Source organism: Drosophila innubila (genome assembly GCF_004354385.1).
Source record: "Drosophila innubila isolate TH190305 chromosome 2L unlocalized genomic scaffold, UK_Dinn_1.0 4_B_2L, whole genome shotgun sequence".
Classification (NCBI taxonomy): Eukaryota; Metazoa; Arthropoda; class Insecta; order Diptera; family Drosophilidae; genus Drosophila; species Drosophila innubila.
Window position 1 is genome coordinate 28,182,333 of NW_022995372.1, and position 26,641 is coordinate 28,208,973.

Sequence of the window (26,641 nt, forward strand, 5' to 3'; positions counted from 1 at the left end):
CGTTTCGAAGGGAGGCAAGGGGGGCAACCGCCCCGGGCGCTAAGATATTAGGGGCTGCGATATTTCAAAAAGAGTTTGAACATAGAACAAATTTGACGGGTTGATCCTGAAACTAAATAAATCAGACAACGAAAAGTGCGAAAACAATATTAATATGTGGCTGCAGAGGATAGCAAAAACATACCAGAAACTGCTACATTTCGAATTCCATTTTTAGAATCAATCGACCCCATTATTTAGCAGCTAAAATTGCGATTTGAGGCACTTTTTATTGATTCTGATGATTTGAATTAATAAACAAGACTTTAACACTAAATCCAAATTGAACAGTGAACTTGAAAAGCATACAATGAATTTGACAACGATTTTTTAACGATTTACATCATATCCTTCACATCACATCAGTATTAGCACATCGTTTATTTAGCAAACTTCAAATAAATTTGAACCACTTACGATCATCAATTGGACAAGATAACTTAGCAGTCTCCGTTTGTTATCAATCGAATATCTCCAAATATGGGTAAAGTAATCTATGACTTTGCTTTCATAAAAGCTAACAATTAATACCTCAATTCGGGGGACCTTAAATCAATTTTACAATTTTAGAAATAACAAACCATTATAAAATTAAAGTTTAAAATTCTTAATTTTATCATGTATTTTTAAAAGAAGTATTCAGGATGTTATTGTTAAATTCAGACAATATGCGGATAAAATGGCAACGACTCAACGTTTTAAAAGTCAAAGAAGTCTAAAATATTTGATTTAGCTAAAAAAAAACATGGGTTCCGATAGGTCAACTTCCTAAGAGTATTGTCACCCAATCTGGTTCCTTTAGCTCGAATAGTCTCGGAGATAAAAGTGTTCAAGCTGGTATACCATAATCTGTCACGAATCTAATAGAACACATTTTTATGTAACGAGCTAATTATCATGTAATAAGTTTTTATTGTAGTAACATTTAAATAATTATAGTAAACATTTATGACGCTATAGTTGTGAATTTAATATGTTTTTAAAGAATTTTGTTTATTATTGTTTATTGTTATTTGTTTAAAAACTGTGGGTGTGGTGGTTTTTCGCGATTTTTGGGGGCGGAAAGGGGCGTGGCTTAAATTTAAAACAAACTTGATCTGCGTGGGGTCTATAGAAATCTGTGTGCCAAATTTGGTTGCTCTATCTCTTATGGTCTCTGAGATCTAGGCGCTCACACAGACGGACAGTCGGACAGACACACAGAAAAATGATACAGAAAACAACAAATAATTAATCAAATATTTTCGGTTCTTAAAAATCTATTTATTTCGGTTACGGTTCCGGTTCCGATACTCAAAATTAAGCCGTTTATTTTGGTTAACGGTTCCTGAACTGGTTCTGGTATTATTCCCTAATTTCATCTACAATTTATTTTTGAGCTTTTAGCTAAGACATTTAAGACATTCTGACGTATTTTTTAAGTGACATTTGTATTGGTATTTTGTTAAGCCCATCTAAATCATAACCATTCGATTGTTTTCTCAGGTAATGGGTCTAACCTTCCTGGCGGCAGGCACATCCATTCCGGACTTGATAACCTCGGTCATTGTGGCACGCAAGGGATTCGGCGACATGGCTGTATCTAGTTCGGTGGGCAGCAACATATTCGATGTGACTGTGGGGTGAGTTGAGATTCGAGAACTTGGATCTAATATTAGATGAATGATAAACAGATACTTTAAGACTAACTGTTGTGTTTGATAATGCAGTTTGCCGATACCCTGGCTGCTATTTGGGATTATCTACGATGTGCCCGTTCAAGTGAACTCGGTGGGCATGGTCTGTTCCATTACCATATTGTTTATGATGCTCGTTTTTGTGGTGCTGTCAATTGCCTGCTTCCGTTGGCGCATGAACAAGGGTCTGGGCTTTACCATGTTTCTGTTGTACTTTGTCTTTGTTGCTGTATCGCTGATGTTCGAATATGATTTCCTCGAATGCCCTTTTTAAGCGTACAGCATAAAGACAAAGATCATATACACATATTGCCGAGGGAACCGCGCAATAACCAATTAGCTAAATTTATATACAATACAATTCAATGAATTAATTACAAATACAAATGAATTAAGAAATGGCCTAAGCTAACTAATCGAATTGTTAAACAAAATGCATATTTCACAATATAACACAAACACTAAACGAAAACAAAACCAAAACAAAACCAAGCAAAAAGTTAATAACAACCAACAAAAAAAGTTAGTTAGTGCTTTACATGCAGCGATTTTTCCTTTTTCAAAAAATTACACAAAAAAGACATTTACTTTAAATGTTAAGCCGCAGCTTTTCAAGCAAAACAAAATTAAAATACAAATACAAACAAACACAAGCTCTATATCTCTCTCTTTGAACTATGAACCTTATTATCTTATACATTGATTACTTACTTACTTATTAAAAAAAACAAAGCAAATGAAATGGAAAAGTGGAAAAACTTAAAATGGCTTCCCAATCAATTACTTTACTTAAACGTTTGGGTTTCGTTTTTAAAATTACGATTACTTAAATAAAAATAAGTCTATCATTGCACAAGCACCCTATAAACGTTACGAATCGAGTTAAAAAAAAAGCCAAGAAATTACGTTGTGCATATTTAAGCAGTGCAAGTGTTAGATGGCTTTTCTGAATTTTCCAAAAATCTTAATCGATACTTAAATATTTCATGTTTGCCCCCCGCCCCCCTTAATCCGATTAATAGATTTCTTAGCCACTCATCTGAATCAGTGTTTGAAAAATTATTTAATTATTTGTTATTATCAAATATAACCATTTTTTTAAGATATTGAAAGCCTTTTAGCCTAAATCTAGCACTTGTCGCTCCGCAACTTTTTTGATTTAACCCGCTCTACTAAATTGTTATAGCGAAACTCCCAGAAAGCTTTACGTCAGAGTCTAAATCAGTCTAGTTTTACTGAAAAGAAACCTATACTATATATACTTATATACCACACGCACACTTACATGGCATATATATATACTTACTTATATTGACCTATATTGATTAAGTAATAATTTGCGTACTTATAAAACGACAAAACTTTCAAATATGCAAAAACTATACTCAAAATGTAAAAAATAAACAAAAAACCAAAATTAAAACCAAAAAATTAAAAGAATTAATAAATAAAAAACTAAAAATATTTTAAAATTTTGCTAAGCATTTGCCATAAATAATTTTAAACATGATGCTCGATCAAACCTTTACAACTTACTTATTATTATGATTAATATTATTATTACTTATGATTCTTGTTGGCGTGTAAAAGGTGCAGAGATTATTAAAATAAACTTTAAATTTTAACAATATTTATGATAGATTTCATAGGTATTTGAACACGAAAACCAAATATAAATAATTTCATATACTTTTTGCTTAATGAAATCCCCATATATACTCATATAAAATTATTTAAATGAGCATATAAACATATTTATATATATACGACATATAAAGAAAAAAAAAACGAAACCATATTTAAACAAGAACAAAAAAAACTTGCTCTCTTATTTAGAAGTACGTAACATTTTTCTAATCTAAACTAAACTAAACTAAACCTTTAACAGTAAATCGAATATCGTAAATCGACAACTCGTAAAATGGCCGCAAGCAAAGAACAAAATTTAACATTAAACGCATTACATATATGCATACTTATATACAATACATATAAACATATATTATATTTTATATATAAACAAAAGCATAATAATGAAAACATAAAAATATATATATAAAAGTATATGTATGCAACTATATCTTAAGTAGGCAATATATTTAAAGATAACCAAAAACCGTTTGCAAATGGCTCGCAAATTGAAGTAAAGGAAACAACTAACAGATATACATATATAGTTATACTCTATACAAAAACACACAGAACAGAAAGCAATAATTTTTACAGCATGTCGAGGGCGATAAAACATAAATGAAAACTATTGGCAGTGACATAACCTTATACATATATACAACATAATTATATACATATATCTACATATACATATATATAAACATTTATATATGTATATAGCGAAATTGAAAACTGTATATTAAAGAACGGCCAAAAAACAAAAAGAATGAAAATAAGGAAACGTTGCAAAAGTCGACAAGAAGAAGAGAGAGTTATCCCCCAGCAGTGTTGTATAGCCTATAGTCGAAGCCATCAGTTATATATATGTATATATATATATATATATATACATACTTTCATATGCAAAGAGAATGGTAATTAAGTGTCTGCTCTTACACCCCATGGGTGGTGCAGTGCATATTGTTGCACAAATTAATTATAATCATATGGTCGAGCATACGAGTGTTTAACAAATACAATGCAGAAATTAACAGAGAACACCAAAAACTAAAAAATAAAACAAAAGAAAGAAATAAGAACATTGTATAATAATACCACAAGGCATACATAAAGTACGTCACGCTAACTACCGTGCTTATCAAATGCTCTATAAAATCAACATTATGACTCCAAACCACACTCTGTATTTCAATATATATATAGCCAAAATTAGAACAAGTCCCATACTGAAAAGGGACACACTGAGAGCGAAGTTTCACTGAGTTTCAAACCTAATCATCAAAAAATTAGTCCATTTCACAGTTCTACAAAAAATATTTCTTAATTCTCTACAATATATTTCTGGTTTCAAGTTTAATTCAAATGAGCTTCAACTTGGATTCTTCCTGTTCTCTTCTGTCCCCCTATAAATAGTACTTGATGATTTTCTTTACAACTTGTTCTGTATTATCCCAACTTTATACTATACTATATACTATCTTATACCTTGTTTTTGATCGTTCTCTTAAACTACTCGTAAGTGCTCTATATACCCGAGTCTTTCAGCTCTCTTGTGTAGTTACTCACTATCTACAACTAACTGATCTATATGGTTTGGAATACAAAATTACAGCAGGCGACATTGGATTGCATGTTAGTTCGACTTGAAGAGAGATAACTTCCAGTACTAACAAAGTAAATACAAACTGTATATGGTTAAAACTAAACAATATTCTTCCAAATTAACGAGTACATACTCATAAATATATATATATATATATATTCTTACAGACATATATACATTAAATTATACGTACATACTAAACTTAAACCCATACGCATTTAGTAAATGACACCAAACACATATTCATACAAACACTAACACTTTCAGACACTCACTTTTCTATGAATGAATAACAATACCTAATGTAGAACTACCAGTATATTCCAGAAGAATAGGGATAAACGATATCAACTATGAGATATGTTAATAGATGTTCGTTTCGAGGCACTTCTCTCTATATACGAAAGCCCAATCCATAGAGCGCAGTACAAAGCAAATGTAAGCGTTTGTTAACATTTAACATTTAAAGTACTACTTAACTAAAGACAACAACAAATCAAAAGAATATACTAACATACTAACTCGGACATAGCAAAAAATAAGCAGCAATCAATTCAGAGTAGTTAACATCGCTCGATCTATCATCTTACATCTAATTCCCAGATCCTAACTCAAAAAGTAAAACGCACATTCACACACACACACACACCCGTCAAGTGGTCGTAGAAGTCTCGCTTTAAAGCAAATTATATAAGGTTATATAAATATATACAAGAAAATAATATATATATTTATATATAAATACATATATACATATATATGTAAATATATATAGAGAAATTGTTATGGTTATAGATTTTTAACAAGTTGAATAATTGCGTAAATAACAAAAAATATATCAAATGGAAATAAAAAAAAAAATTGTTGAAAAATTAGTAAAAATGTTCATAACAAACGAAGGAAAAGTGAAAATTAAGCGTAACAAAGCAAGAATTAAAAATAAAAGTAACAATAAAATTAATAAATACAGTATATACATTATGAAATATATAACTAAAAAAATAAAAATCATTGTTTGAAATTAAAGAAAACTGAAAAACAAACAACAACAAAAACAACAACACGCGTACAATTCTTGTGTCTGCTAATTTTATTCTAGACCAAAATTTTTGAGTTACAGCCAAAAGAGCCGTAAGTATGAACCAAATAAATTATTATTATTATAATTAAATTAGGTAAAAATATTGGCAATAACTACTGACTTCTAGAAGTGATATAATATGAAATTAGCAAACACGTACATAACAAATTCAAGCACCTATTCAAATATGTATATCTACCCCTAGTAGACAGATGAGTAAGGGTATCGATACCAATTGTCTGTATCACACTAACACACATAATCATTAATTTCAGCTTTAAATTAACTATAATTATCATAAATTCACTATATACGAAATATATAATAAATACCAAAAAAAATATATTGATTTTTATATAAATGAATATATACTTATATATTATGTATATAACCACAGATATTGCCTATAGTTGTATTGAAAATTTCCTAATTATTTTTTTTATAATTTAATTTTTTTTAATATTTATGACCCAGTATATCACATAATAAGTACATCATAAGTACATAATAAAAAATGTTTCAAGTTGCGTCCGTTGTACAATTAATAAATAAAAACAAAAAAAATTTAAAAAAAAAAAAAACGAAACAATTAAAACGCAGCAAAACTAAAGATTGCAAGTTATATAACTGTCAGCTTTCGTCTGCAGACGATCGCAAAGCTGTCAGTTTCCATCTGCATTCACTCTGTAATTTGAGTTATTTTTGTATGCAGCAAACAACGTAGCGGTAGCGATAAACGAAACGATTAATTCAAAGAGCATCCAGTAAAACAAAGTAATAGTTAACATATTGGTAGACTAATTTAAAGTTTTTTATAGAGTTTTCAAATTTGTAAGTATATAACAACAGCAAGAACAATGCGTTTATTATTTTTAATAGGCAGGAAAAACCAATTTGGTACCGTTAACAAATAACAAGAGGCAAAATGGAAAAGTAAACCAAACCAAAATAATTAAACATAGCCGTCGTGTGTAAAACAACAATTCCTTACCCACCAGTGATTTTGTGTTGTTGAGTTTAATTGTTGTGCAAGTTTTACTTTACATTTACATTTACATGTACACATAAACAAACATACGAGTATATACACACACATATATGTATGTATACTATATGTATGGTTATTTTTAAATGAGAAAACGTTAAGCATGTAATTAGTACATGCATAATTACAATAGTGAACAAGAGAGTATTATAATAAAAGAATTAATTTTAATAACTGATACGCTTTTAGAACATAAGATTGTACAAATCATTTATATAAATAATATGAAGAAAAGAGTTAAGTTTCTGTAAATGAATCATAGAGACGCATTTGACGAAAGAAATATGACAGATAATAATAGTTTATGGTTTTCAATAGATTTTTTTGTTCGTTTAATTTCGTATGTTTGTACCCAGCGCCGTGTCTACAAAATTTTTACATAAAGCCAATTTATTTTGAGTTTAAATATAAGTTCAGATGTTGCGTAATTTTAAAAACCCATTTGTTTTAAAATGCACATTGAAATTTTACAATCAAACAAACATTAGTTTGCTTGAAAACAATTCAGGCAACAAAATACATCGAAGAATTTCAATAGCAACACATCAAATTCTAATCGAAAATTTAACGAAGCAGAATCGTTAGTGAGATTTGTAACTCTTGTTTAAAAATATCTGTTAGTTCTTTTAATGCCTTTATTCATCAAATCAATCTATAAAAATTGTTTAAGGATTTCCAAATTTTCGTTACCTCCGTATTTTTTTCCATTGTAAACGTTAATGAACAGGACCAATGACGACCCTGTAAGCCAGTCAAACTAAGGGATGCATTGATGGATTAATAAATCGCGAGTCCCCGAACTTGCTGAATAATGATTTCGGGTTTACTTTAGAACAATTCCATATGAGTCTAATACAGCAACGCTATAATAAAGAGAGAGAGAATGTTATTTACTTTATAGAAGTATATATTATATGTAATGGAAACATTTAGATTTTATACAAAATACACCACGCTCACTTTAATCCTCTTAACCCGAACCCCATCCCGCTCATTCACCACCATCACATGAATTCAGAGATAGCCACATGGACTAAAAGCAAATCAAATAAATAGTCAATTTCAATTTTAGTACATTGGTATGTTTGAGTATTACAGACATATGTACATATGTATGTACGACTGTCACACAATATACGAATATACGAGTAAAAAGACAAATATACGCATTTTGCAGAGAGGGGCGCAAACGGAACGACACTTATGTAAATCAAAACGAAGCATAACATAGATAAAATGTTAACTAGTTATTTAGGTGAAATATACAAAATAATAATCACACTCAGATGCATTCAAATCGTAACCATTTATAACAATTACAATAACAATATCAATTAACAAACAAACACACAAACAAAAACTCTTTCACTCACATGATGAACGCGTCAAATAACGAGCAAAATGAAAACCGTTACAAAGGCGAGTTTTAGAAGAGCCACAGCAAACGAATAATGAACGAATAAATTGACAGTTTAATAAAACTTTTGTTATAACTCAACAACAAAAAATTGTAAAACAAATTGCAGTCAGCATATTGCAACCAAAAAAAAAAATATAATGTTAATGTTCAAACTAAATAATATATAACGAATATTATATAACACAACAAACTTAGACTGTATGTTATTTTCTCAATACAATACCTACCTATGAAAAAAACCAATAAAACAGATTCAATAAAATGAGTTATCCAATGGCACAAAGCAATGTTTGAATTACCAAACGCGCCAAAATCATGCAGTCTTGCCAACCTTTAAGAGGAAAAATAGCTTAAATTGCGATGCAAAATAGTCTTAAAAAATAGCCAACTTCTGAACATCAATTTTTTTTTTTCATTTATATATAAAAAGGACAACTATTTTTATTATATTCCACAAAATTCTCATCTACCTCAATTTTGCGTTACGGAAAAAAATTACTACTTGGCGTTACGTTACATATACTGCGTGTGCCAGACCTAGGAAACGTATCTAGATCTATCCAGTTCTATTTGAAAAGTTTCTTTAAATTTTTAGCTTAGAATTTTTAAAATTAGTGGAGAATCTTTTTTAGAAAATGTTTCTTCGTCATTGAGGGGTGACGAGCTTCCAACCTTATTTAAATCGCGCGCCATTTCGATCCCGAGCCATGCACAACAGTGGTGGCACCACTTGTTGTCAGTGCTACCCATTTGTTGTACAGTGAATGGTAGCCTATCGAACTTTTGCAAGCGATAACACTAGTGGTATTCCTGAAACAGATTCGGATTTGGTTTCGATTAGGTTTAAGCAAATCTGAATCAGTTTCAGGAACGACCCTTTTGCACACTGATTTGATTTTGATTTCGAGAATTTAAATAATGGCGGGAAAACACATATTGACAAATGAAAGTGTTAAAACTGGTTTTCTTAGACTATTTATTAATAGATTGGCTGCAGTGTAGATATTGAATTATCCGTTCTTTAAACTTTAAAAATTCTCCCAATTAAAATCACCACAAAATGAAAACAAATTCCAGGTGTGGCCAAATAATGTTATCGAAATGAACGGTCTTACATATTATCGAAATTAAATTAAAACGAAATCAGCCTCAAAGCTGATTTCGTGATATCTCTTAGGGCTACCACTCTTTCCGTGTATTTTTTTTATTTTGACTGGCAGCCCTACACATATTTGTATGGAGCAGATGTGAACAGCTGATCGGCGAAATCAAATCTGTAACGAAACCAAATCCGAATCTTTTTCAGGAATTCCACTACTGTCTCTCTACAAGCACTGTTGCCGAATTAACTGTTTTATAGCTAGTTCTGGTTATTTTCAAAATTCGATTCTAGAAGAAATGGAAAATTGCTATTAGCCAGAAATATTTAATTTAAGTATACTTGCAGCTATGTTATGCCATAAATATTGTTACTAAAATAAGTGCAAGAAAAACAAATTTAGATGCCTTAATGTTAAATGTTAAGTAACATTTTGCTATTCTCGGCTGCAATGACGAGATATTAATTTTAATTTTTTAGCAATAACTTGACAAAAACAAATCAATTTAATGACAAATTTTAATTCGAAATGAAATAAGATAAAGGCGAACTTTTTATCAATGATGGGAGTTCGTTGTACCTCAGAGGGAGAATGTATGTAACAAAGTTTAATTTTGTTTAACCCAAAAACTTTACCAAATTCTTACAAAGTTTATGCGAAAACTTCTAAATTTATATATATAAAAATTATAGAAGTTTTTGGGAAATTGATCACAATATCAAAATGTGAATAAATTCGTGCACCAAGCCTGCCAGCCCGTGTTCTGTTGCGACATGACTATTAAAACAAGTTGGCAGCACTGCTACTACATTTGTTGGCTAGTTTTTTTAAAGCTATTTTGCATCGCACTTTCAGCTATATTTCGGACAATTTCTAGCCAGAAACAGCTATTTATTCCTCCAAAAGATTGGCGCAGTGTTCGCTTTAAGGTTTGGTCACACTAATCCCTTCCCACGCGACCAACAACACGAAAACGTGTGTTTTGGGTACGGCGCGTGTTTTTATATAAAATAACACAACTTGCAATAATTGCAGCCGTCAAAAGCAATTGTTTTAGTCGAATTAATAACAACAGTTCCCTACAGACAAGATGAGACGTCCCAAGAAGGTAAGAAAGTCAAAATTCGCAACACGCACTTCCCACAGACTGTGAGGTTATTTTCACGCTTCTCAAGGAAAAGTCTATTGACTTTACTTCCAAATTTGCACATATTAAATTACATCTGTCCGATTCATTGCAGTACGAGTCTGGCGAGGCCGTACAATATATCAGTCGGCGTGCAGCGCTGCGAAAACTGCAGCTTTCCCTGAATGACTTTCGCCGCCTTTGCATCCTGAAGGGGGTTTACCCCCGCGAGCCTAAACACAGACGCCGCGCGCAGAAGGGCTCATCGGATATTAAGATACTGTACCATGCCAAGGACATACGCTTCCTTCTGCACGAGTCTATCGTGTGGACGCTGCGTGACTACAAGGTAAATACAAATAAACAGTCTCTTAAGTAATTGTTTTGACATATATTATGATTTGTAAAACAAGACAAAACTATTTATCAATGACATCGAATGGGTTGTTGTCAAAGCAATTACTTGACTAACTGTTTAATATCCTTAATGAGGATTATTCATAAGATTTAATCGTTTCCTTTGTAGATTTTTGCCAAGAAAACTGGCCGTGATCGTGCTATCAAGGATTTCCGCAACCTGAAACGTCGCCTGGCCATGTTCCCGGAGATCAAGCTTGATCACATTGTCAAGGAACGCTATCCGACTTTTATTGATGCTCTCAAGGATCTGGACGATTGTCTGACTCTGCTGTTCCTATTCAGCACATTTCCCTCACTTCATTTGATACCACGCGAGCAATCGAATCTGTGCCGACGTCTGACCATCGAGTTTCTGCACTATATCATCGCATCGAAGTCGCTGCGCAAGGTGTTCATATCAATTAAGGGCTACTATTTTCAAGCAGAGATCAAGGGGCAGAAGGTCACCTGGATAGTGCCACACTACTATCCATTCAAGCCACAGTCTCGTCAGGAGGTTGACTTTAAAGTCATGTCCATATTTGTGGAATTCTATACCATCATGATGGGCTTCACCAACTTCCGATTGTTTCATGGCCTCAACCTGGCCTATCCACCACAATTCCCCAGCAGTGTACTCCAGGACACCGAGGAGACATTGAAGGATGAATCCAGCTTTGTTTCCGATCGCATTGCTGCACTAAACTTCGAGTTGCTACGCACAGACAAAGTGCAGGAGGATGAGGAGGAGCCAGATATTGATATGGAGCTGTTAGAGCAGGATGGCGATTCCAAGCGCATCATCAAAATGAAACAGGATGCACAGGAAGTTTCTCGCCTGCGCACACTTTTCAAAGGTTTGAAATTCTTCATAAATCGCGAAGTGCCACGAGAGCCGCTAGTTATCATCATACGCTCCTTTGGCGGCAAAGTATCCTGGGATTCATCCGTCTTTTCGGGCGCCACTTACGACGAAAGCGATGAGACGATCACGCATCAGATTGTGGACAGACCCAGCCTGAGCACACAGTACATCTCCAGGGATTACATTCAGCCTCAGTGGCTCTTCGATTGCGTCAATCAGAGACAGCTGCTGCCCACCAACAAGTACTTCCTGGGAGAAAAATTGCCGCCACATTTGTCGCCATTTGTCGACTCAAAACGCGAATCCTATATACCACCAGAGGAGAAGGCGTTGCTTGATCCTTCCCTGATCGAAACGCATGGTAAGTTAACATCAGGTAATCCTCCTTAGTCATCACACTAATCTTGAAAAAATCCCTTAGCTCAAAGCGATGATGAATCTGAGGACGATGCTGCCGAGCCAGAAGAGGATGCTGTTGAGCAGGAGCTGCTAGATGCGCAGCTGCAGCGCGCCTATCAACAGGAGACAGCCGAATACAAGAAGTACGGCGGACCTGACGGCGTTAATGAAGATGAAGAAGATGAGCTTACGGACGACGAGGAGTTTGATCAGGAAAGCGAGGATGAGGAGGAAGAGGAGCTTGATGAAAAGACTCGACTACTAATGCAAGAGGTATGTCATATGAAACCAAATTTAAATACCCCTTATTTAATCATTGTTCCCTTGTAGAAAGAGAAAATGTCCGTACAGTCAGGTAAAGTGCACAAGGTCAACAAACGGCAAGTGCACAAGGCCGAAGTGGACGAGCACCGTCTGCAGGCGCGCATGGTTAAGCCACGTCATCGCAATCTATTTCGCAAACTAATACGCGATAAGCAGACCAAGGAGAAGGAGGAATGGCTGCTGCGTAAAAAGCGTCGCAATATTGATGCCAACGATAAGGAGGCCAAGAAGACGGCCAAACGGGAGGCTCGCAAAGCGGCTGCAACTGCTGCTGCAGCTGCGTCCAAACTGGGCGGCAAGTAAACGGTTCTACCTCACGGTATTCCATAAACTGTGTCTTGATCCTTAGGCTTAGATTGTACCTAAAACCAATAAAAACTAAAAATGTAAACAAAAAATACATGTAATTTCGTTACGTTATCTGGAAATTGTTAAATACGAAGCGGAAGCCTTTTAAAATTCATTCATTTTAATTGAATCGTTTTATGTGAAAAAAGGTATTGAAGTGTGTTGGCTCCGTATATACGATTTAACAACACAAGCTATTACTTAACATATTATGTACTATTGAACATAAAAAAAATTCGAAATTTCCAAAAAAAAAACTAGTCGAAAAGGCTTTTGTCGAGACTCGTCACATACTTCGGAGCTTGTATTTCTTTATGATTTAAATTTAACTATTGCTGCCGTTCTATTTAACCGATCTTTTTGCGAATAAGTGGGTCGATAGATAATAATAATAATTTACGTTAGTCAATTAAAAATAGCGATTTGTGGATCGATAGGAGGCATTTGTGCCAAACTTAGTTAATCTATCTTTCGGTCTCTGAGATCAAGGCACTGACACAGACAGACAGAGCGAAATGGCTATATCGACTCGGCTGCTGATGCGAATCAAGAATATATAATTTATAGGGTCGGAAATGCCTCCATCGCCCTGTAACATACATTCCAACGAACACAATGTACAATTTTATTACTTATTTTTTAATTAACGGACATAAAAAACAGGATTATGTCAAGGATAGTTATCAAACTTAATAATTGTCATTTCAACTAGGGCACCGCATTTAGCAGGCATTTGAGTAATATTTTTTGTATTAATATATTTCCATTCACCCTTCGCTCTGGTCAATTTGTACCTCAGCCCCAGTAATACCCTTTTCAAAAACTCGTTGCACAGTTATTTCCGTTTATTTGTGAAGCTTATAATCAAATTTCGAACAATTAAAATTTCGTATTAATAAAGTTGAGTTTTAGTTTGTGAATGAACACATGAAATTTATAAAAGAAAAAGCAAAATATTTTAAGTATTAACAACAAAAAGAGTACAGTTAAAAAGTAACAATTGATATACACATTTGGTAAAAAAAAATGACAATAATATCAAAAGAGTTTTAGGTAAATAGCAAGCACTGAACACTGACTGTTCTTATAATAGATTTGTTTTAGTTTTTTTTTAAAGAAGAGTTAACTGTTTTTTAGCTAAAAAATAGATTTGTTTATACACTTGAATTAACGACCTAGTTGATTTCTATTTCATTTCGTTTTGTTTTTTTTTTTCATAATTTTAACTAACTCATGTCGCCTTTCGTGAATCATTGAATAAACCTAGATATTGTATAAAGTAGTCATATATTGTATATGCCCTGATACAGTCCAAGTCTGTCATAGTACCTATTATTCTATGTATATATATATTTATATAGGTTTGTATGATTTTATGTATATATATTGTGTATTATTATGTTTTAAACTAAGTCTCCAGTTCGACGCTTTTGTTCTTAATTCAAATAAGTAGTTTTGTTTTCAAAATGCTAAGGGGTTCTTTAGGGTTGCTTCGGATTGGATTCTTAATCGCTATCGCTGTTGTCGCCGCCCGCCGCTCCATCCTCATCATCATCATCGTCGCTATCCTCGAGTTCGGGCATCGGAAAACGCAGAAGAGCCGCAATGCCGGTCAGTTGAGCGAGTTCTGTTTAATGAGATAAAAAAGGAACAGTGTGTTAAAAAGGCATTAAAGGAAATCATCATTTAATCTATTGTTCTTATGCAGTGCAAAATCTCTTCTGTTCCATAAAGTATCAGAAGGCGCTTCTAAAAAAGTTTAAAATGCATGCCTTATTTTTTGTACTTTGTAGATATAGTATTCTTCTCTACTTCTCATTGGCACATACAGTCCTTAAACAAATGTTACTTTGCATCACTTTTTTTCAATACTTGGGCATATCTGGATGCAGATTTAAGTGCTGAATTTATTTATTTTAGGACTGTAAGCTTCTTAGATGTAAAACTTGACTCTAGGAACTAGTTTCGCATAGTCATTAAACTCTTAATAAACTTGCTGGGAACTAAACTAACTTTGACTAGTTCAATGTAACCCAATTAATTGGACAATTTAAACATCCGGTCAATTAGAATAAAGTTGCTTAAGAAGTCGACTTAAGAGTGGTATTCCCACAGTAACTAACAAAGCTAAAATGCAGTACAAAAGAACCAGTTTTAGTTTTCTTTTTTGCACTAGACGTAGGAGTTATAACTGAGAAATTCAAGGCTCACCGGTTTTACATTAACATACTGAGTCAGTTTTGAACTTAACATTAAACTTGGGGGTACAAAATGCTTGCATTTCAATATGCTAATGCTACAAGCAATTATAACTATGTAGAACTCAATAATTTATTTCAAATATACAGCAACAAGTAACATGCATTCTGTGTGAACTTTGAGAATTACTCAATGTGCTTAAGTTTAGTATAGGTTGTCTTATTTTCATGTAGAAGTTGTTCTGTTTACTCATTGAAATTGTCCAGCTATCTGCACACAATTTAAATCAAGTGCTCGTTATATTCTTTTTTTTTTCGTTTTGTTTACTCTTGTTCTACAATGTTTATATAAGTAATTTAGAGCTGATTATAGCGTGGAAAATAAAAAAAAAGTACTTGAGAAGGAAGCGATAAGGCGTAAAATGATATAGAAATGTTCAAGTGGTGTTAAAAGACAACCAAGATATGCAAAATTTATTATATCCAGTAAAGTCATTAATAAATGTGAATGTGCTCGACTAATAGATACTCTGTACACAATTGTGAGACGCAACTACATTAGCTATTACTATTAGCTGATCACAAATATACATACATACATTTATTTTTGTAATTTTTACTTTATACTCTTCTAATTGCAGTTGCTCAACATGTAATCACAAAGTATTAAGTTCTATTCTTATACCACAGCGACCCATTTACGTGTAAAAATTGGCAAAAAGCGTTGCCAAGTCGCAGACAATTGATAAGAACAAAATAAAACCAAATAATTTGCGACACGTGAGTCATTTGCCAAGCAGCCGCGAAAGAAGCGCATTTGGTATATATTTAACGCGAACTGAAACAAATATCTGCGCCAAAAATATATTTACAAAAAAAACATGTAAAATCCAATTTTAATTAACGTCAAGTGAAATTAATTTTAAAAATTGAAAGTGGTCCCAGCACACGATTTGCAATGGGCCAACTACAATTTGTTCACATGTATCTCATATAAAATGCACTGCGGGAGATTCCTTCGAGAAATGCAAGTGTGTATGGTATGTGTGAGCACATATGCAATGCGAGCCATTTAAAAATAGAATTCTTAACGAGGTCATTAGACAGGGGAGGTCTACGCACACACAATATCAGCAATAAGCATAGAAAATTACATATATTCTTAATGGAACTATTGAGGTTTTTTTTACAGACATTCCATTCTTTTTAAGCCCTTGTCTCTTTGGTGTAAGCTGTAGTATATAGTACTCACGTTCTCCCGATATATGCATGCTGGAGAATATTTTAACCTCACCGCCAGCATCGCGAACCGATTCAACCAAGTTAACATATTCTTTCCTGAGATTTACGTCTTGGCATCTAGAAAAAAGGAACAATTGGGATGTAAAATAAGTCAATGTTTAAAAATATAAGAGTTAACTTTAGAACGGTTCAAAAATTATAATATAATTTGATATGGCGCGGAAGAAAGCAAAATATTTTTGGAAAAAAAAAAATATAATGAAAAAATAATTAAGATTCCTTCGGAAAGTTTTAGAAAACAATCTCTTGAGATATTCAGAATACATCATTAGATATTTACAGGAGTTAGAACTACTATACAGAATTTATGCATTACGCATTCGAAATGTCGGTTTCTTATGATAATTTGTTTTTTAGTTAAGCATCAACAACCAAATCCATCTGGTTTGTCTGTTTATCCAGCTGTACGATCGCATTGATCTTAACGACTTAAACAGTTAAAGACAAAAAAGTTTACTTTTAAGACCTCCCAGTAAAAAAAAAAATGCATTTTATGAACTTGACCCTTTTTTGATAAGCTCTTATATATCAGAGAGTTTAGCATTTGACCTGAATATTTTATTTCAATCGAATAATATATACTGCGGATTTTATATAAAATATTTACACTAGTGGGCATAAGTATTTAACAAAAGTATGAGGAAAATTTACTCAAAATTTAAACTTACTTCATGTAAATTTTGGCATAAATGGAAAGGTCATTTAAATTCCGTTTAAATAATACTTTAATTTCCTTAGCCCATTAAAAATTTTAAATTTATTTATAGATCTACTTTTTTGATTTTATTCCAAGGGCTTAAACAAAAAATGTTTGCAAAAAGTGTCTTCAAACAATTCTATAAGTGACTGCAAAATTTATTATTCAAAAATATCTTTGCTTATATTTTTATGATTTTTTGTATGGGATGATCTTAGAAAAATGTTGTGTGAAAAGGGAAAAAAGTGCAAAAAAGCAAGTTTCAAAAAAAAAAAAATATATAAGCAAGGAGAAAACATTTTTTGCAGTCACTATTAGAATTGTTTGGAGAAACTTTTTGCAACAGAACAATTTTAGTTTAAGCCCAAGAAAAAAGTCAAAAAAGTAGATTTTTACATAAATTCTAAAATTTTAAAGGGTACTTCATGTGTTTTGTATTATTCAAACGGAATTCAAATGACCTTTCCATTAATGCCAAAATGAACATGAAGTAAGTTCAAATTATGAGTAAATTTTCCTCATACTTTTCTCAAAATTCTTATGCCCACCAGTGTATATGCACAATGACTTAATGAATGAAAGCGTTGCACCGAGGCAATAATTTAACCAAATACTTTGGCAACTGAAAGTATAGGAAACTTGGTCAGTTTCAGGCAATAAAAGTTTCGACTGCTTGGTAATCCCTATTAAATGTTAAGATCAGCTTAAAGTATTTTTACCTTCACAGGTATTCAATGAAAAACTTGCAGCAATAGCAACTGTTCAGTATGAAACCCTGAAAGCGTATTATGCATATACTATGTACAAATAAATTAATATCTATTACGATTCAAAGTACGTGATATTGCACATCTAAAACGTTACTTGATACTAGATGTTCAATACTCGATAGAAATACCAAAGTGCTTAATCATGGCACGTGATGAGTGAACCTATATGTACTTACATATCTATAAGTGAGGTGTCAGGCTTAGCGGGAATTTATGGGAACAGAAAACGCGACAAAGGTTACGTTTAATAGTCTATAGAGTCTATATAGTCTATATAGTCTAAGGTAATTGCGATGAAAATGCAAGTATGAAGCCCTCAGAAAGTACGAGTACATTTCGCCACAAGTAACTAAAAAATTATAGCCGTCGGAAGGTTTAATTACAGGTTCAAAAACCTTAAAATGTTAATGCATCAAAGATAAAACTTGCAAAAAAAACTAGTCGGCCGGTGCTGCAGTCGAACTCGACTGTCGAGACCAATAACACTATCCAAAATCAGTCACTTCTAAAAACTAAACAAACCCAATAGCCCTGCTTTTTTAAGTCGGGTCTAATAATATTAAGATTACCATAAACTCTTATATATTAAATTTGTCGCCGCTCGATTTGCTTCCGATATAATTAAAATTCTAGTCACACTAATTATCTTAAAATGGAACACTTGGTAGCACAACAAAATCAAATTTCAAAATCACTTGTACACAGCGCGCACAAAAGTTGAAAAAGAGTCAGTTTAAAGTCAAATAGACATACATGCATTAATCATTAGGAAGAGCAGGACATCCATATGTGCAATTCAAAGATCTGTGTGCACACATACATACATATGTTGGCACGCCAAAACAAAGTTTCTAGCTAAGCATTCATATATATAACATGCGTTTATGCATATTTGGCTATGTTAAGCATAAGTGAAACCTAACAGAGAATAAATTAAAACTGCATATTAAACATGCTAAATGTTAAATCAAATAGTAAAATAATTGAAAACCAAAAAAAGACAATTTACTAAAACATAAATTTACACAGTAAATTTATAATAAACATGAAATTAACATAGAATTTTAACTTAACGTTTATATAAATACCAATGTAAAATTATTTAAATGAATTAAACATGTATTCAATATTAAATGTCATATAACATTCATAAATAACAATTTCAATAAATTGTAAAAAATTAAAAAAAGCTTAAATTCAGCTGGAAAAAGTTGTTCCCGCCGGAATCAGACCCGCGACAAAATTGCAAAATTTTCAAAGACAAAGGCTCAAAGTGTTGAGCCACTCTCAATATGTCTTTATCCTCAAATGGCCATATTGCTTGTTTTAGTGCTCAATTAAAAGTAAAAGAAATAATTTATATTTAACATTTAATGTTAATATTACATTTTAAATAAGCACTGAGTTTGTTTTAATATAAAATGAAATTGAATTCGAACATAAATAAATTAAAATCTTTCCCCACGGCAGAACTCGAACCGAGCACTGTCCGACTCCGCGACTCAGTACACTGCGCCACCGAAGCTCGTCTGAATGGACGCCAATTTTATATAATATGTTAATATAATTTTTGTTTATCAAGATATTCAAGTTTTAATTACTGCCAACGCGCATCAACGAATTTAACAGCAAAATTTATTATTTGAATATCTTCGCTATTTACTGTGCGATCAGAATGAAATTTTCAGCAAAAAATTAGGACAATTATATCTTCATCTGTGCAAAATCTGGAATTTCTGGCTTTCAAAATGCTCTTATAATTTGGATATGAAATTTTCAATGTCGATTTGCAGGCGGTTAAGGGGCGTGGCTGATTTTGAAACAAACTTGATCTGCCTGCAGTATAGAGGAACCTACATACCAAGTTTGGTGTCTCTAGCTCTTATAGTCTCGAGATCTAGGTGTTCATACAGACAGACAGACAGACAGACAGACAGACAGACAGACAGACGGACATTGCTATATCGACTCGACTATTGATGCTGATCAAGAATATATTTACTTTATGGGTCTGCCACGCCTCTTCACCTGTTACGCACATATTCGTAAAACAAACCCAATAGACCCTGTACTTTTAAGTAGGGGTCTAAAACTCAAAAAGAAAATGTATGCAAACAAAATTTACAAAAAGCCGCTAAAAACAAGCGCAGGTAAAATTAAATGATCATTTTTATTGACGGCACAAAGCAGACTAAGTGCCTCTCTTCCTCTCTCTCTCTCTCTCTCTCTCTCTTATGTCGCTCTCTCAACGCATAAGAGAGCTAAATATCACAATGTGAACAGTTTAGCTGTAGATCGCTTTATCAATTCGTACACCATGTGGATCCCATTCGTAAGAGTACACGTCAATGCGTCCCACAGCACGTGCAGTAGCTACAACCGCAGAAGACAAATAATAAACATGAAGTATGCGGACGAAAGACTATTGTATACCCTGTGCTTAGTTACTATAAAATAGCAATGATTAGAATTTCAAATAGACCCGCAATTAAACCAGGTGTGGTAAAAAGAAGACTTTGCTATATTTAATGATTGATAGCTAACAATGGCTCTCTCAATCAGTGGTTCACCGAGATGTATGTCGACTTCTTCGTCGTCGATGCGCCGTAAAAGAGCTAACGATCGAGAGAGAACAGATATCGTTGTAAAAAAATTATATTAATTATAATTAAAGAAATCAATTAAAATCGCAAATCAAGTTTCAATATTAAAAACTTTGAAATGTTATGCAAGTCAACTTAATGAAATATTTTAATTAGAACAATTTAACAGTAACATAACTAATCAAAATATAATACGGTCCAAAATCACTTCTACAACCACAGTAACCTCACTGAACAGCAGCCTACAGGGTATTTAAAGAGAGCGTGCGAGAGCAGCAGATTCCGCTGCACAGTCTATACATGTAGAATTAGTTGCAAAGCGGCTTTCTTGCGGCGCGGAACACATCGGAACCGAGCGTAGAGCGTAGAATACGTTAAGAAACGAAGCGTAGACATTGTGCCGATTGCCACGCCAAAGAAATTGGTGCTAAGAAACCCAAAGCCCCCTTTTAAGACCTCCCCGAAAAATAAGTGCACAAAAATAAAGAAATCAAAAGGTGCGTGCAAACAAAAAATACGAGTGAAAGTTGTTGTTCATGTCAAGTGCAAATAGGGGGAAAACATAAGAAAAGAAATCAAGTTTTGGAACCGCCGCAACAGCATTAATAGCGAATGCCGTTGACGTCTTTGGAATTTTGTGGCTTTGAGTCAGCGCTGGGCAATGCAACAGGCAACATTTAAAATCAGCAATTGTATCTGTATCTGTGAGATACCTGTGTATCTTTGTACTCATCCGTTAGCCGCAAAAGTTGTCATGAATTGAATCCATTGTTGTTACTGTTGTTGCATGACAATGATTGCACAATGAAATCAATTGTTATAATGGAATTAACGGAACGTAGGTGAAAGAGCCGTGACCAGCGGGTGTCACATCGAGTGGGGAGGAGGTCACATTTGCTGCTGACCTCAAGATTTTCTCGTGTCGTTCCTCGTTCAACTTGTAAATTAAGCAAACGGTGTTTAATGAAAGTCTTCTGCAATTTTGCATCTTTTTCGGGAATTGTGTGAACATGGCGGAATTAAAAAAACTGGTTTAGATTTGACAGCATTTAATGAAAGCAACTTCGAGTAACATAAAATTCATTTGGGACCTCATTTAAAGCTCCCAACACGAGTTTTTAATCAAGCACTCTCCACACTTGAATCAATTTCTTGTGCTTTTTATGGTACTTTCAAGTAGCGAACTGTCATCTAATGCAAAAATTGATCAATCACTGATTTCTTTGTCTGGTCGCAACATCAACGCAACCCAAATTTAAAAGACTTTGGAAAAATTTGTATATTAGATGCCGAACACTGAACACCCTTGCAAAAAAGTAAAAACAAAACCTTTGACCAAAGAAAAAAAATAGCTATTTCAAAAAAAAATCTTTAATTTTGGGTTTATGGATATATGTGGTTTATACGGTTCGAACCATCTTGATTATATAATCTAAACATTCTTCTTTATTCATAATTTTTAGTTTAAAATGTATCAGACGACTACTCCAACCTCAGTTTCTATGAAAGCATTAAAATAGAACACAGTTCGATACAAATACACAGTAGTGTATCGGCAATGATATGCATTTCATGTCCAACTAGCAGATTGTAATACTCTAAAATTAAACATAATCGAGATCCATTACATCTTGCATAATTCCAAAATAAAACATTTAAAACTTCAAGGCACGTGCCCAAATAATATTGAAAAATAAATAAAAAGTTGTTTTCAAGTCAATATTTACACAAAAGTGAAACAACAACAACACCAGTAACAACAACTAGCAGCCACAGCTGCAAATCTGTAAATAGGGGCACGTTGCAAGACATAAAACGTGGTTCGAAACGCCCTAAAACAAAAGACTAGAAAAACTGGTTGAACAGATAAATCGAAGAAAAATAAATCCATTCAAAGAGCACAGCGCAATAAAGAAAAGCAGCTGCGAAGGGGATAGAGGGAGGAATGGGTGAACGGAGGCATACAAATATTCAAGAAGCAGTCAAAGAGTTTTTGCCACAGTTCGACAAATGTGGATCATGTTACAAAATAAGGGGGGTTGCATGTGGAACACAAGTCGTGTCTATCAAAGAAAAAATAAGAACAAAAAAATATTCCAACAATATGGGTGCAAGAGTTGACCGTTTCAGACTTGATTCCAGGGTGCGAGCCATAAACGGTGCGATTTAATAGATTGAAATTCCTAATTATTGTTGTTGTTCATGTTGTTTTCTCGCCCACAGCTGAGTGAAATAATGATAATTAGCACAAGATTTGCGTTTCAGAAGCTCGAGACAAAGAAATGGTGCAAGCAAAATTTAAAAGAGATACAAATTGTAGATACAGATACAAAATGGAAATACGAATACAGATAAAATTTACATTTACATGCACATTGAAAATGTACATGACTTTTAGGCGGCATAACTCCAAACTCATGTTTAAACTGATACAGCTGAAAAACAAAAATCTCAGACTCTGCTAATGAAGCTGCATACAGTTAAATGTATACACGTTGAAATGGAAAAACTGAGGGAATTACGAATTGAACGAAGCCTGAAAATATTCGTACTTAATACGCGTGTGAAAAGAGTAACACAATACACAATACTTAAGACTAGAAACTAGAAACTAGAACACCCAGCAACTGTCTTCTGGGATTGTTTTCTATGGTTAATAGACTAGCAAGTCGGAAAAACAGTAAAATCAGTTATAAGTTCTCAAAGGTTTACTACAGAACGTTTTAGAACATTTACTACAGAAGAACTTCTACATATACATTTGACTTTATTGGCATGACTTCACTTTTATAAGTAACATCTACATTATAATATGCCAAATTAAACGACTGCCTGTTAATTATGTATATAGAAGTTGAAAAAAAAACGAGGGAATGCAAACATTGCAACTGAATATGTACTTAGATCCCACTTCAATTTAGATAGTTTTGCATTCTTTAATAAAAAATCTTAAAACAGCCATAACTACTGACGTATTTACCCGATATAAATGGGTTTAAGTGCGATAATTGGCAAGAATAAATGGAAATTTTTACCATTAAGACGTCGAATTTGTTATAAAAACAAAGTAATGCGAGTGGATCCAAACATTGTATTATTATAGCGATCTATTACAAACATTCGACTCTTTACTGCATACGGACTCCGACTACTTTGAAATAAACCAATTTGGTTAAATTATTGTCATTCTAATATACAATTTGAGCTAGAATTGGGTATAAAGAAAAAATCAATACTAAAATATTCATAATTGTGAAATCAATTTTTTATGTTTATGCTATATTTTAGTGTTTATGCTATATTTTAGTGATTCAAAGTGGTAACGTCACTTTGCGCTATATTAATGCTAAAATAATGTATATTTCTAGTCAATTAAATCTGAACGACAGGAAAAAGAGATAAGCTTGTCAAGTATGTTGATAGCAGACACTGAAAAATGTATTAAATGCTCAATTTAGACTTGAGAATTCTCTAACTTTCTTTTACTTTATTCGCTTCCACTTCAGTTCCTACGTAAGTGTGATCGCTGATCAAGATGCTCACCAAGCAACCAGACTACACAATCTCTGAGCTGGGCTATCCGCAGTGGCAGCAGCAGCTTTGTGAAGATAGACTCTACAAAAAGTGCCGCCCACCACCGCCTAGAACCAGTTATGGACACAGTTCCAGCCATTGTTCCAGTTCAAATTCCAGCCCCAGTTCGACTTCCAGTTCCAATCTTAACCGTCTGCTGCCATTGCGAGAAACGCTGGATGATTACTACAAGCGTCTTTTGCTGAGTGAACACAGGGCCAGAGTGGAGAATTGTAATGCAAGTCGGTGCAGAGACTCGGATGATTTTGTGGCGCAGCAGAAGAGACACAAGAATCAATGGAATGTTCAACAACAGCGTGCCAACAACAATCACAGACGGTAAATCAAATCAATTTCATCATCAAATCAAGGGCCTATTTTTAACCAAATATACACACATAATTTGTGTGCTCTCTTTTCTTCTGCCTTTTCTTTATCAATTGCGAAACAATCAACAGCAATCAAAACAGTCGAGATAAAGCACAAGCAATAACAGAAGCAACAACAACCACACCGACAACAACAACAGCAACGATGAAGGCAACCTTGGTGACTTGCGATTTGAATAGTTTTTGATTGTGAAAGATCGCTGGAGAATCCTTTCCTCAGAAACTGAACTACAATTTACGGGACTGTTTAAACGTGCTAAATTTAACAATTTAAACATTGTGCATAGACATTTAAGCATAAATTCTAAGTAAATCAAAAGTAATAACACTTAATTTAATTGCATGCCACGCAGTTTGCATGCAAAAACAATAATAAAACAGCAAAAACAACAATAAAATGGAATTTCAGCGGCTCATTAAAAATGTAAACGGGCTATGCGACGGGGCACTTTGTCAGTTTCAGCTTCGGATTGCGAACCCGATTTTGATTCAGATTCAAATTCAGAATAAAAATAAAACATAAACAAAACAGACAACCGACAAAGCAGACCAAAAATGGCAGCATTTGTTGCCCATTCGAGACTCTACGGAGACAACCTTGATCATGAGCACATCATGGGGGGCACATTAAATTAGCGTTTTGGACGTGCTTTCTTTAAATGGCTAAATTTGTGCAAAAACTACGACAGACACAAGATCAGAAAGCGTTTCAGAACACCCAAAAGTAATAAACAGTTGAACTCTTAATGCGCTACCCAATATGTGATCACTACTGATCATAAAATGGAACAGAAAAATGTTAGTATAAGATTACTTTCAAAAATTTTCTAGCTTATATGTGATCTATACTAAGAACCAATGGTTAAAAAAAAAGCTTAAAATAAAATCTGTAATTTTTTGCTATGCACTGATTGCTCACTTTTTAAAGAATTGACTTTTCTTCCTATGTTTTCAGCTGATTTGACCAATATAAAGTTACAATTTTACATTTCATCGTGGAAAAAAAGTGTAATGAATTTAACAAAAACTTCAGACTCGTAGAATGTTAAAGATATTTAATTTATAATCATAGTAACTGAATATAATCATAGTCCCATTTAAATACTACTATATCACCGAGCGACCCTCTCAAGACTTATACAGTATAACAGATGTCAAGCAATACAAATAAAAAAGCAGGCAATTTGTTAAAGTTGAAGGTTTGGCGCTGTGGGCTTGTCAACGATCGTGCTCTTGATCTTTCTGCTTGATTAAACTGTAATTGCGCAACTCGAACTTGCGATTCAGCTCCAGATCGAGCGTATGATACGCACCCATTTTGACATACTGATTCTCCTCAATGTTGCGTCCCTTCAAACGCAACACACACGCTTGGGTATCAAAGTCAATACTCTCCACGGCAATCGTGAGTGTGGTGCGGACGCGGCTGCTCGTGGATGAACCAGTGGCTGTCTCGTTTTGTACCTTGCGTATGGTTGTGCTGCGTACGCTGTCTCCTTCAGCGATTAGATTGTACGCATGCCACATGTCCTCCGACTCCTCGGGCATGAGGGTCACATTGCTGGTATTACGAATTGTGAATTTATTTAATGGGATTATTGAAATGATTACGCTAAATTAGAACTTACCCCTGCATGCCCTTGTCCACGTACTTGCCCAGCAGTTTCATGTTGCTATTATTGTTGTTGCACTTGTAGTTGAGGCGCCGCCGTCTGTTGCCAGACGTTTATTATTTTATTGTTGTCGTTGCGTGCTTTGTGTTTTTTGCTTTTGTATGATTTTTGTCACTTGCATTGAATTAAATGTTTTCTTAAGTCATGCGAATTGTTAGGCATTTTTGTTAGTTGTTGTGGCTTTTCCGCAGGTTTTTCCCAAATCCCTATGAAAATTTACAAATTTCACACGGCGAACGTTTTGACATTTTAAATCAGCTGTTCAACAGTGTTGCAAAGCGTGCACGTTTGAAAGCATGCGCCATAACTATCGACGGGGGATATCGATATCAATATATTGATATTTTTATAAATAATAATAAACTTAATGAAAAACCAG

The 26,641-nt window shown here is 33.6% G+C and overlaps 4 protein-coding genes across 5 annotated transcripts in view; 3 read left to right on the top strand and 1 right to left on the bottom strand.

Moving 5' to 3' along the window:
- Positions 1 to 3,108, top strand: part of LOC117782309 (sodium/potassium/calcium exchanger Nckx30C) — a 46,936-nt gene extending 43,828 nt beyond the window's left edge. Inside the window, exons 7-8 of the mRNA XM_034619401.1 lie at positions 1,525 to 1,661; positions 1,749 to 3,108. Coding sequence (XP_034475292.1) covers positions 1,525 to 1,661; positions 1,749 to 1,989 — 378 coding nt within the window. The 3' untranslated portion in view covers positions 1,990 to 3,108. The remainder of the gene's footprint in view (positions 1 to 1,524; positions 1,662 to 1,748) is intronic.
- Positions 3,109 to 10,536: 7,428 nt separating this feature from the next.
- On the top strand, positions 10,537 to 13,107 carry LOC117780065 (pescadillo homolog). Its single transcript, XM_034616448.1, has 5 exons — positions 10,537 to 10,704; positions 10,838 to 11,071; positions 11,249 to 12,347; positions 12,408 to 12,658; positions 12,716 to 13,107. Exons 1-5 carry the CDS (start codon positions 10,687 to 10,689, stop codon positions 13,010 to 13,012), a joined length of 1,899 nt encoding a protein of 632 aa, XP_034472339.1. The 5' UTR covers positions 10,537 to 10,686; the 3' UTR covers positions 13,013 to 13,107.
- A 777-nt stretch (positions 13,108 to 13,884) lies between these two features.
- Positions 13,885 to 26,551, bottom strand: LOC117781294 (protein pelota). Its single transcript, XM_034618045.1, has 4 exons — positions 26,218 to 26,551; positions 25,813 to 26,150; positions 16,508 to 16,618; positions 13,885 to 14,684 (listed from the first exon to the last, which is right to left on the bottom strand). The coding sequence occupies exons 1-4, from the start codon at positions 26,256 to 26,258 to the stop codon at positions 14,563 to 14,565; spliced, it is 612 nt and encodes a 203-aa protein (XP_034473936.1). The 5' UTR covers positions 26,259 to 26,551; the 3' UTR covers positions 13,885 to 14,562.
- Positions 20,941 to 24,987, top strand: LOC117780063. Of its 2 annotated transcripts, none has more exons than XM_034616444.1 (3): positions 20,941 to 21,124; positions 24,134 to 24,539; positions 24,656 to 24,987. In XM_034616444.1, exons 2-3 carry the CDS (start codon positions 24,163 to 24,165, stop codon positions 24,774 to 24,776), a joined length of 498 nt encoding a protein of 165 aa, XP_034472335.1. In that variant the 5' UTR covers positions 20,941 to 21,124; positions 24,134 to 24,162; the 3' UTR covers positions 24,777 to 24,987. The 2 variants fall into 2 exon arrangements, with proteins under 2 accessions (XP_034472335.1, XP_034472336.1); XM_034616445.1 differs by having other exon boundaries at positions 24,659 to 24,987.
- Positions 26,552 to 26,641: the final 90 nt, after the last annotated feature.

What these genes read in the sequence shown, in the direction of transcription:
- LOC117780065 (XM_034616448.1), top strand. An exon ending in GGACGCTGCGTGACTACAAG is followed by an intron (nt 11,072 to 11,248) that starts GTAAATACAAAT and finishes TTTCCTTTGTAG; the next exon opens with ATTTTTGCCAAGAAAACTGG. An exon ending in TTCCCTGATCGAAACGCATG is followed by an intron (nt 12,348 to 12,407) that starts GTAAGTTAACAT and finishes AAAATCCCTTAG; the next exon opens with CTCAAAGCGATGATGAATCT.
- LOC117780063 (XM_034616444.1), top strand. Translation starts at nt 24,163, where the DNA reads ATGCTCACCAAGCAACCAGACTACACAATCTCTGAGCTGGGCTATCCG. An exon ending in GCCAACAACAATCACAGACG is followed by an intron (nt 24,540 to 24,655) that starts GTAAATCAAATC and finishes CGAAACAATCAA; the next exon opens with CAGCAATCAAAACAGTCGAG.
- LOC117781294 (XM_034618045.1), bottom strand. Translation starts at nt 26,258, where the DNA reads ATGAAACTGCTGGGCAAGTACGTGGACAAGGGCATGCAGGG. An exon ending in GTGGACAAGGGCATGCAGGG is followed by an intron (nt 26,151 to 26,217) that starts GTAAGTTCTAAT and finishes TCGTAATACCAG; the next exon opens with CAATGTGACCCTCATGCCCG. An exon ending in GAAAGATCAAGAGCACGATC is followed by an intron (nt 16,619 to 25,812) that starts GTTGACAAGCCC and finishes TGTTCCTTTTTT; the next exon opens with CTAGATGCCAAGACGTAAAT.